The 11,445-nt window shown below is 43.8% G+C and overlaps 1 protein-coding gene across 1 annotated transcript in view; it reads right to left on the reverse strand.

Annotated features, from left to right (window-relative positions):
* Nucleotides 1–11,445, reverse strand: part of ASCC2 (activating signal cointegrator 1 complex subunit 2) — a 34,743-nt gene that overhangs the window by 5,219 nt on the left and 18,079 nt on the right. Inside the window, exons 13-17 of the mRNA XM_014526111.1 lie at nt 9,726–9,777; nt 9,422–9,608; nt 8,570–8,784; nt 6,764–6,883; nt 2,613–2,837 (exon numbers count right to left, since the gene is read on the reverse strand). Coding sequence (XP_014381597.1) covers nt 2,613–2,837; nt 6,764–6,883; nt 8,570–8,784; nt 9,422–9,608; nt 9,726–9,777 — 799 coding nt within the window. The remainder of the gene's footprint in view (nt 1–2,612; nt 2,838–6,763; nt 6,884–8,569; nt 8,785–9,421; nt 9,609–9,725; nt 9,778–11,445) is intronic.

Genomic DNA, 11,445 nt, shown 5'->3' on the forward strand with positions numbered 1-11,445 from the left:
ACAACAAATGATTAATTTGCTATGTTCCACAAACACTTGCAGAGACTCCAATTACCGAATATTTCCAAATTGGAAAGTCTCAGCTAAGCACCATGTTCTTCCTTTCATATTTACTACTTCACCCCCTGCACTTTTGGTACATTGATAGGATCATGCACATGATGGACAAAATACAGCTCTGTCATAATTCTACTGAGATCAATGGAGAGGTCTCTATCCATCCCCACCAGGCAGATTTTGGAAACACATTTGTTCCTTCTGAGTCCAGTTTTGATAGATACAGAAAATGTGTTTCCCAGGAAGTTCAAGGTGTGTACATAAAAAATGGTGGGGAAACAATCAATAACAATTATCACCCAGCACCTCCCCAAGGGAGAGATGGTATGACATTTCATGAAGTGGGAGAGTTGCAAGGGGAAGAATAGGCACTTAGAGATACCACAAGGAACCAAGAATCCATGCCTGCCTTCAGAAGCGAAGCCAGACTCCCACAACGCATCATCATGAGAGCAGTGAAGTTTGACTGTTAGCCCTCTGTAGACCTCAACCCACAGACTGGGGAGAGTCTGGTTTCATATAGGTGAGCCAATCTTTATGTACCCACTATAACAAAAATGACTTTATACTCAAGATAGTTCAACTCTAACCCACAGCAATTGGGCTGAGGTCATCCCATGGATTCTCAGCTGTACTTAAGTAGGCTTTGCACTAGTTGAGGATTTTTTCACACACAAATATTTGACTGGGAAAACCTGTCAGCTCTATAGCCACTTTGCGCATCTAGAATAATGCAAAGGGCCTGAAGGAGAAAGAAACTGATTTTAGTTCTATTTTAGTACAAGGATTTTAGCCTGGTATTTCATCACAGAAGAAATAAAATGTAAAACCAGAAGTGTCCGTTTATATTGAAGCCACAAGCTTGGTATTCAGAAGCAACAACATGCACCTGCCCTTCATAATGTTTTTACTGAGAGGTACATGGGCAACTCAGACCCTCTGAAAAAAAAAAAAAAAAAGAAAAAAAAACCTCCAGTGTGTTACAGGCAAATCTGCAAGAGCCTTTTATTTCTGATCCCCAACAATACTTCAGGAAGACTTCAAAGGAAATTAAAAAAAAAAAAAAAAAAAAAAAAGCAGAGTTGCATTTTTAAAAACTAGCATTAGCACTGTGTTAATAACATGTTACAGCTCCAGCTTCCTGAAAGTGCTGTTACGGTTGGAAAGTGATTATGTTAATTGCAAGAGAAATATTAAGCCTCCAGCTTCTAGGAGATGAAGAAATAAAGTATGCTTGGTTTCCTGATAAATCTTACTTTTTTTTTCTGAAATGTCCCTCAGTCATGATTTTATAATAAAAATGCTATGCTGTTCCAACTAGGGGTGAACCGATAGAGATTTTGGGGGCTGATACCAATAGCCAATTTTTAAGGAGGCGTATCAGCCAATACCAATCCAATTTCCTATACAGCTGCGTGCAGCTGGTAAGTCTGGTGTGGTGGAAGGGGAGGAAGGAGGGAAGGAGTGTGGGGGAGCAAATCAAGGCCCCCGTGGTAGGGGAGGGAGTAGAGCAATTGTAAATATACCAATAAAACATTGTGTTCAACAGATATATAAAAATATATAGATCTATATCTATATGTAGTGGCGTTTCATTTTAAATAATGGAAAAACGATTTTGAGGGGGTTTATTCAGAGAATTTGCAGTTTTTAAAACAGAGAAAACCAGGATCCCTGGCTTACAAATATACAGCTTACCATGTGGGGCAGGCCTTTATTGTACATGAACTGCTCTGCGGCAACTGCCTGTGTGTATGGTCTTACCCTGTGATAAACAGAAGCTAAATATGGGCAGAGTACCACCATCAAAATTTACTTCTTCAGCTGGGTTTGGAACATGCACATGGGCATTTACTGCAGAGCAAATGGCATGAGGTAAAACCTTGGTCCTTTTCCTTTGCAGTAAATTGTTTTCATGTCCATACCCCAAAATAGAGGCATGAAGGTCACTTGCCTAGTCAGTGGAACAGGCCCAGAACTTTCAGTCCCCTGCTCAAATAGCTAGATCCCATAAGAGCCATAGAGACAGGGAAATTCACCAAGCAAGCATGGCCAGAAGGAAGATTATCCTTCCTGTTTGCCCAGCTGTTTTTCTGCATCTGGGATGAAGGGAGGAAGAAACAAGCATGAGGTCATCATGCTGTTTGTGTACAGAGTGAAAGCTTAAACCCTATTCACACAGTCTCCTAGAGAGGTTTGTAAACAAAGCCAACATATTTGCTTGGTTCTGAAACAAGAGAAAAAGGGAGGAAACAGTGAGGGAAGAGGAGTCCTAGAGCTTCCTGTACCCAGAACTTCAAAAAGCTCTCATCAAGGGGGAAAAAAGGAGACCCACAGCCTGTTCATCCTCTCAGATCAGGAGTAGAAAGAATACTGGGAAAAGGAAATAAATCTCTGGAGCTTCTCTTCCTGGCACAAGACCAGCAGCATAGAGAACGGAGACCTGCGGACATGGCCAAGTGCTCAGATATGTTCTCCTATTTCCTCTGTACCAGCATTCACATATTAGGAACACGGACTATCAACTTCCTACAGGCTGAAGCCATTGTACATACCTCCTACTGATCAACTCATCATCCGAGTCTGCATCATTAGCCCCAACCTGGTTCCCATCATAGGTGTCGTCGTATTCATCCTCGTAGTCATCCCTAGAGAACTGGGCTTCTCCAGCCTGCTCAGGAACCTCCTCTACAATCACACTGTACTGGCTGTAGCGTTCCTTCTGCTCAGCAATTAGACGCTTGTCATTCAACAAACTCTCTGTTGTGTCCTTGTCCTTCCTGCAGCCCATAGCATGGAGATGGAGGGACAGAAAAAAACCCACAAAACAAAAACAGAACAGAGGCACTTCAGAGTCATTCTTTATAGCTAGAATTTTTAAATCAATGGAAACTCATTCATCCCCAGTGACTAAACACTTCATCCTGCAGTAAAACCCTTTGTCTCAAAAGCACTTCCCAATCATTGGTGAATTACCCCTCCCGAGGTACTCAATGGAGATGCAAAAGGGGTCATTTTGAAAGCAGCCAGCAAGAATGCCCAACAGATTAGGCTAGGAATTGGACTGTACCATTTCCATTTGAAATGGAAGGGAAGATTTTAAGGGCAACCAAATACAATTATACTCGAGCAGGAATTTGGCCACAACCCAACTCCCACAACAGGTACCGTGGATCTTTAATGACAACACTAATCAGAGCCCAGATTTGGTCTCAACAGAAGACAGAATTTCCGAGTACACAGTGCCAGCTAACACCATGCTGCCATGCTAGTTCAGAGGTTAAATATCAGGGCTGTAGTGCCAGGAAACACAAACTAAAGATCAGGGCAACAGTGAATGGGGTGCTCACTAGGGTTATGCAAAGCTTTGGTTGTTGATTCAATTCAGCAGAGATTCGGCCCAATTCGGCAGCCAAATCTCCAAATCCGAACTGAATCAAGAGACCCTTGAATCTCTCTGAATTGAATTGGAACCCTCCAAAATAGATTCAGAAAGATTCATAGATTCAGACATAGACACAACTTTAAACATTTTTTTCTACATACCTCTAGGTACCAGGCGGCTTGTGAATGCTGAGATGCTGGGGCGAATACAGCATCCCATGGGAATGCGGGGGGTACCCAGTGTGCTTGACAGCAGACCCAGAAACAGACCAGAAGTACTTCTGGTCCGCTTCTGGGTCTGCCAGGGAGCACAAAGGGGACCCCCTCCCCAGCAACTGGTGCCTCCTGGGTCTGAAGGGGCACCAGGGGTCCCCCCACGGCCGATCACCAAGCCAGGGGGGCATGGGAGGGGTCCCCCACTTGCTCAGTGGCAGACCCAGAAGTGGACCAGAAGTAGTTCCAGTCCACTTCTGGGTTTGCCACCAAGCATGCAGGGGGGCCCCCCCATGCTGTGGGGATGCTCTATCTGCCCCACAATAGCAGCATTCACGAGCCATGCCTGGTACCTTGAAGTATGCAGAAAAAACATTTAAAGCTGTGTGTATGGCCAAATCAGCATCGAATCTTCAGATTCAGATTTGGCTAAATCTAACTGAGACAGTGATCCAAATCAATTAACTGAATCACTGTCCGATTCAGGCTGAATCCGAATCGAATACTGCCTGTTTCGCGCACCCCTAGTGCTCACACGCCCCTCCCCAGTAGTCAGAGGGTTTACAATTTAAGTTTGTGATGAGAGAAAGCAGACAGAAGCAAGGAGAGTTAAAGGGAAGAGTGAGAACTACAATATGCATGGAAGAGTAAAGATAGAAGATTCAGAGAGGGGGAAAAGAAAGCAGAACAAAACACTGCGCCAAGAAATCCATCTGCATCAGGAAGACCCATAGAATACCACCACTTTCTGCAACTGTAGCATTTCTGATCTAAACACCTCAAAGCACTGTATGAACAACCCTCAATTAAACCTGCCGAGCAAGTAACACTGGACTCATTTTATAGGTAAGAAACTAAGTTTGGCCAACATACTCAAATCTGGCACCCAACTATGTGTGTGCCTAACCCAAAACACTTTCTACCTTGATTGTCAGATAGGCTCGGTACCAACTAATCCTGTGCAGGAAGCAAGGTCTTGTGACACTTAAGCTGTAAACCATGCATGGAGTTTATACGAATAGGGAAAGCCTTTCTTGAGCATACTCCAAAACACTCCAAAGTTTAAAGGGAATTCACAATTGAAGTTTCACTTGGAATAACTGAATTCTCTTCATATTTCTAGTAGAGGAACCTGCCTAAGAAAGAGGTGTATTCACAATGGCCAGATTCCCATGGCATTTTTCCCCATGAGGGAAAAATATTCTAAGCCTGATCTTCGGCTTCATTCACATTTGGAATCCCCAAATAAGATAAGAGGACGCAGGCAGTGTCTGCTTTCCCCCTTCTCCATGAATCACTGGTTTCCAGCACTGAAATTAGCTGCAGTTAACTTCAAACATCCCTGAAAAATGTTTTTTTTTGGATCCATCTGTTACATCTCATCTTTTAGACTGCTGGTCCCTGCCCAAAATGGGCAAACACCAAAACAGTGCTTTTCTGGTTTGAAGAAGGAATGCAAGAATAGGTTATCATTACAACCCATATTAGACCTCAGACCAGACTGGAAAAAAACACTGTTGCCCAGAAGTCTGGGCAAGATCTGATTTTCCTACCTGAAAAGCAAGAACAACAAGAGACAGAACCTATGCCTTTGCTGAAAAAAAAGGTGTTCTTTACATCAAGATAGCTTTCAAAGTAAAATCCTAGCAGGCAGAAGATGCATGGTAGCTGCGATCCACAACATATCCCAATGCCTCAGAGGGCTGACCTCAACCAGCTATGTCAAAGCAAAAACTACATAGTGTCTTGTTTCCACTGGGATTTAGCATTAAAAGTGATGCCTCTGTGCAAAACAGGTGTGTTTTACAGTGAAGAGAGCTTTACGGAGAGCAGACCAACAAACAGCAGTACCAACAGGAGAGTAATTTAAGGGGCCAAATGACAGTACATCTTTCTTAGGGAGCTGAAGCAACAATCTGTGCTGCCAGTCATCTGGGAAGGGACTGGGTCAGCTATCTGACAACAATTTGTGGAGATGGCATAGTACATTGCTGGGCACATCCATGACTGAACTTTATTGCGAATGGGATGTCTGTTAATGCTTTGATCAGGAGAGAATGTACTAGTTTTGAAAAGGAAAGGTGGGGATAGAGCATCTCAGACTGTATCTTAAATGTCTAATAGTACAAAGTGGTAGTGTTAGGGTGAAGTTGTAGCCATGATGATCCCGGAAAATGTGAGAGATCCAACAAAAAGATAAATCACCCACAAAAACCCTTACCTCTCTCAATAGTACAAAGGCAGTTTTTTCTGATCAGAAAGGCAAGCAACAATCAAGTTCAGTAATCAAGTCAATGTAAGCTTCACAGTAAAAGAAGCAATAATTTGAGAACCCACTGCTGCAAAACACAATTTGATTGAACTTTAGAAGGGAAGTGATTTTTTCCTTAATATGTTGTTATAGTCTTTAATTTCAAGCTTAGCTAATGCTGCCAGGTTCAAGTGGTTTAATTTGCAAACCAATTTTTCATCTATACACAATTCATGGAAAAATAAAACTGTGCACACACTTGGTTGATTTAAAATAAGCTTTTGAAAAGCATATGAAACATAGAAACCCGCTCAATGAGGGATAAAACCTGTGTCAGCCTGAATGAGAGGGTAATGCCAAACAGCTTAGGCTCAGTAAACATAAAAGATACAGAGCAGCATGCTAGAATAAGTGAAAAGCAGAGTCAATGCAATTTCACTGCAAGCACTCAGCAACAAAGGCAGGAACTACCAGAGAAGAGACTAGACCAATATTCTTCTGCATTATCAGAGCTGGATTTCAAACCAGATGGGTATTGATATTTCCTTGAACTTGAAACAGATTGCTATATAGTCTCAGGTCTAACTCAATCTTAGGCTGCTGGCAACAGTGACAATTATAAATTTATACTGACAAAACAAAACAAACATAAAAGGCAAACAGAAGTACATCATCAAGAAAGGTCATTAAGAACCAAAGTTACATAATCATTTCCCAAAGAAGAGAGCTTGAAGACTGAAACAATCAAACACATAGTCATAACCACCTGTGTACAAGTGATCCCCTTGTTGTCAAACCTATATAAGATTTTGTTACTTGAATTTTTCCAAAAGGTCTTATTAAAATGGATATACTCACCTCCTGCCTTTCTGTACCCGGGACAGGTCTATCGAATCTCTGCTGAAAACATCAAACTCATCATCCTGGAAGACATTACATCGAGAAGTCACCAAAGGGGTTGGATCTGGCTTCAACTGCCTGAGGAAAAGAAGATAGAACAGAAATCTCTAAGATAAAAGCAAGACAGGCCATATTCTCCAACAGAAGTACATACTTGCTCAGATCTCTGTTATTCTGCTAATCCCTCAGCCATACCCATGTGTTCAAGGTGCTAAAACTAAACAGTATTTGAGGGAGCACAAATTTAGCAAAAGCAAAAAGAAAATTATTTTCAATTAAGAACACGCAAAACAAAATATAAACAGCAAATATTCAATACTGAAGAATACTTATACTCAAAATGACTCAGTAAAGCCAAACTGAAGTTTGATGACTACCCTCAAAAGGAAAAACCAACAATTTGTTACTGTTGGTTTCAAGATGTTTGTTTCCCTATGGTTACCTATCGATTCTGGTCTCAAGCCTCCTGGCTACAACTGTTCAATTTATAAGTCTAACTATGATTATTTTTAGATTTGTTTTTGCTGGTGCAGTAAACTCAGCCCAGAATCTGAATATTCAGCTGTGCTTTGCCTCTACAAACACCAATAATCACATTTCTGCATTTGCCACTTTGCTGACAGCTTGTTGAGGATGTACAAGGCAGAAGAGGATCCAGCCCCACTGCCTTGATAGCTGTATTGTCTCTGCAGTGACAAGATATAAATAAGGGGAGGTGGGGGAGAAGAGATGAACACTCTCCCTCCTGCCCCCTCCCCTCCCCCCCCCGCCCCGATGCACACAAACACAAAGAGTTTGTGCCAGCAAACTCAGCAGATTCAACTCAAATATTAAAACAGCAACGCACTGCTCAATATAACATCTTCATTTTTAATATGCTCACTTTTCTGGTAAGGATTACATTTTTAAAGTATGTCATATCACTATTACATATCACTATTACACTATTAATTACTATTGGCCAGATGTGGCCAATGCCTTTGTACATTACAGCTGGGCATACCAGTCACATTTTTACCTGAACTTACACTGCTGCTATAGTGCACACATAATCCAACAGCTGCAAAGGCAGCTAGAATTTAGCTAATTTTACTGCCTGCTATGATTCTGAAGTCCCATGTGCAATGTATGGAAAGGAGCAAAAGCCACTCACAGCTCCATGAATTGTGACAAATGTGGATTTCAACTGTTTCCAATTTTCCTTGGGTTAACTTCAACTAATGCATATTTGACAGTGCTAGTACTTGACAATTTTACTTCTCTACCCCGTAGGATGAATTTCAGTTCAATGAATTCCTTTGAAGATACTTTTCTTCCTGTAGGACAAGTGGGATTTAGTCATCCAGGACCACAGCCTTCTGTACCAAATTCAAAGTTTGCAGGTAATAATGTCTGCACTGGATGTACAAAAGTGGTGGCACTGTACTGCTCAATCCGAGGCTAAGATGATGCCCTTCAATACACAATTTTAATGGGTCTTGTTTTAGTGTCCAATGGACAATCATTTTTCATGACAAGTTACTACTGCACTGGAATTCTGAATGGAAAAAGTCTCCAGGTTCTGCAGTGACACAATATAAGGGGTGAAAGTTAGAGGCCGCTGGCACTGGGAATCCCCCCTTGGAGCACCCTGCCACAGGGAAACACAAGCCTTCAGCTCTTCTCCTACAGAGGGGTTTCTAATCTACACAGAGAATGTTCATTTAAAAGAAAAGTCACAGAAATAAAGAGACATCAGAGCAGCACTGAAACCTCATCTCCCACCTTGGCATTGTTTGGTCCAGTTTGTCCAGGGATGGCACTAGCTTGTCCTCCAGGATGTTGTTGATCACCTGCTCTACATTGTAATCATACCCTTCCAGGCAGGCCAAGATGAAGCCCTCCCCGAGATCAGGCAGCAGATCTTTCACTTGAGAAATCAGAGAATCTAGCTCCACCCCTGAGACCTTGGCAATGGGTGCTGCAGCTGCTCCAGCATACTACAGATGTAAAACATAATGGGCAGCATTACTGAAAAGGAACTGTGATATTGATTGGGTTTGTGTAGGTAAATACAGGAAAGGAGAGTAATTAGGGCCATGGTTTAATGCAAATGGCAGCTAACATTGCAAACTGATCAGGAGAGTTGTTTGTACAATGCAGTCATAGCCCACAAAGCTAGGTGTACAAGTCCACTTTTGTTTGTTCCTGAATGCGAAAACTGGTGTATTTCTAAGGATTGCTTCTCAAATAGAAGTCACCCCTCAGAAAACATTACAGCTGTTTATAAAGCATATAGAAGACAAGATGCGAAGATACTAAGAAGGAATGCAACTGATGTAGTGTAACCCACCCAGGTGCTCTTCAATAGGAAACCCATGGAAAAAGCAGTTAAAGGGGATTATCCAGTGTAAGGCCAGGATTAGGACTTAGTCACTTACCCCCCTGGTTATTTAACAAGACCATATTGCATTAAATATATGGCAGCTATTCAGTTTTTGGTTCATCCAGCTGTCTAGAATAGAACTCCAAACTGGCATTCAGTAGCAGAGTCAAGAAAATGAATCCACTCCATAGAGAAATGAGTGAAGCAGAGACTGAAAAAACCCAGTCCTATCCATGCAGTTCCATACTCACTTCATCTTCCAATTTATATGCATCATCAAGCTCCTCTGAGTCCTTAGCAGCATCTTCTGTCATTGCCGAGGCTCCACTGGATGCCAATGGTAGTGCTGGGTCTTTAGCAACACAGGTTTTTCTCCTATTCACACCTTCCCAGGCACTTTCCACTGCTTGGAGGATATAAGCTGTTCGGGTCTCATCTCTGGAAGACTAAGTTAAGGGTTTTTTTGTTCTTTATTCCTAGCTGACTAATTTGAATACCACTTCCAATTAGTTACATGCTCTTTGCTTATGTTTTTGTCTATGTTGGTCTTTTTACCCAAAAAGTTTTTCTACCAATGCTAGGGGTGCACTGATAGAGATCTTTGGGGCTGATACGGATAGCCGATTTTTAAGGAGGCATATCAGCCGATACCGATCTGATTTCTGATACATCCATGTCCAGCTGGTAAGTTATAGATTTAGATTCATAGATTGTAAGGCCAGAAGGGACCTTGAAAGATCTTTGGGTCCAGTCCCCTGCACCAAGCAGGAAAGATAACTGAGGGTCAGCTGACCTCAGTAAGGTGACTGTCTAGTCTCCCATTGAAGATTTCCAGGGTAGGTGATTATACCACATCTGGAGAGAGCTTATTCCACAGTTTGGACACCCTGACTGCAAAGAAGCTTTTCCCAATGTTGAGCCTGAATCAATCTTCCAGGAGTTTGTAGCCATTACTCCATCAGATTCCGATCCACCCATCTTGCTAGACTTTTTAGTTCCACCTGTATCTGCAGCCTATCTTGAAGTGTGACCACACTCCCCCATAACTTGTGTTGTCTGTGAACTTGGCCAGTGAGCTCACCACCACATCCAAACCGTTAATAAAGATGTTGTAAAGTACTGGACCGAGCACTGACCCCTGTGGGACACCGCTGTCCACTTCTCGCCAGGGTGACACAGATCTGTTCACTACGACTCTCTGGGATCTATCCTGCAGCCAGTTTCTCACCCACCTGGCTGTCTTGAAGTTAAGTCTGTTGTGGTGGAAGGGGAGGGGCATAGAGAGGCAGATCAAGGCCACCCACGGTGAGGGAGGGAGTGGGGCTGGGGCAAGCGCTGCCCAACTGGGGCGGGGCAGGTGCAGGACAGAGCCTGGGCTCATCAGGGAGGGGTGGCGGGGGCGGCTCCCGCTGCTATGCACAACTCATCCAGGAACAGCTTGTCTGGCACTCACCCGCTCATCCAGCAGCTCCCGCCACTGCTCCTGCCGCTCATCTGGGAGGGCATGGGGGGGCAGGTATGTGCCCCCAGATCTGTACAGGGTGGGCCAGGGCTGCACCTGGGACAGGTGGCAGTGGCGCTGGGAGTGGGGGCTATGGGGTGCTATGACAAATTTTGGGGTGGCTGCAGCCCCCCCATAACCCTGCTCCCAGTGCTGCCACCACCCATCCCAAGTGCAGCCCAGCAAAGCCCCGGCGCCACTCCAATCCAGGGGCACACGCCTCACCCCCCATGCTCTCCCGGACAAGCAGCAGGAGCAGCAGCAGGATCTGCCGTGCGAGCACCAGACAAGCTGCTGGACAAGAAGTGTGCAGTGGTGGATGAGCTGCAGCTATGTCCTGAGCCCACCCCTGCCCGGCTGGGCAGCACTTGCCCCAGCCCCTGTCCCAGCCCCACTCCCTCCCTCACCGCGGGGGCCTTAATCTGCCGCCCCCCCCTCCCTTTCACCACAACAGACTTACCACCTGGACACTGCTCTTCAAGCTGCTAGGATGTTTTCTTCACCACCTATATGCTGCTCTGTGGCTGTGCATGCATGGGCCATTTATCAGCCAAATTATCAGCAATATCAGACTAATTTCCAATAAAGACAATTTTCTTTACATTGGTGCTGATCCGATATCAGACCAATGTATTGGTGCACCTCTAACCAATGCCAAAATAGTGGTGCAGCTTAACCACAAGCAATACACTAAAGATAATTGCAGACTACTGCTAACTCTTTAAAACACAGTGCTGAGTCCACTGGCTGACAACAAAGGATATAAGGTGGAAG

Source organism: Alligator sinensis, unplaced genomic scaffold, assembly GCF_000455745.1.
Source record: "Alligator sinensis unplaced genomic scaffold, ASM45574v1 scaffold216_1, whole genome shotgun sequence".
In the NCBI taxonomy this organism is placed as follows: Eukaryota; Metazoa; Chordata; order Crocodylia; family Alligatoridae; genus Alligator; species Alligator sinensis.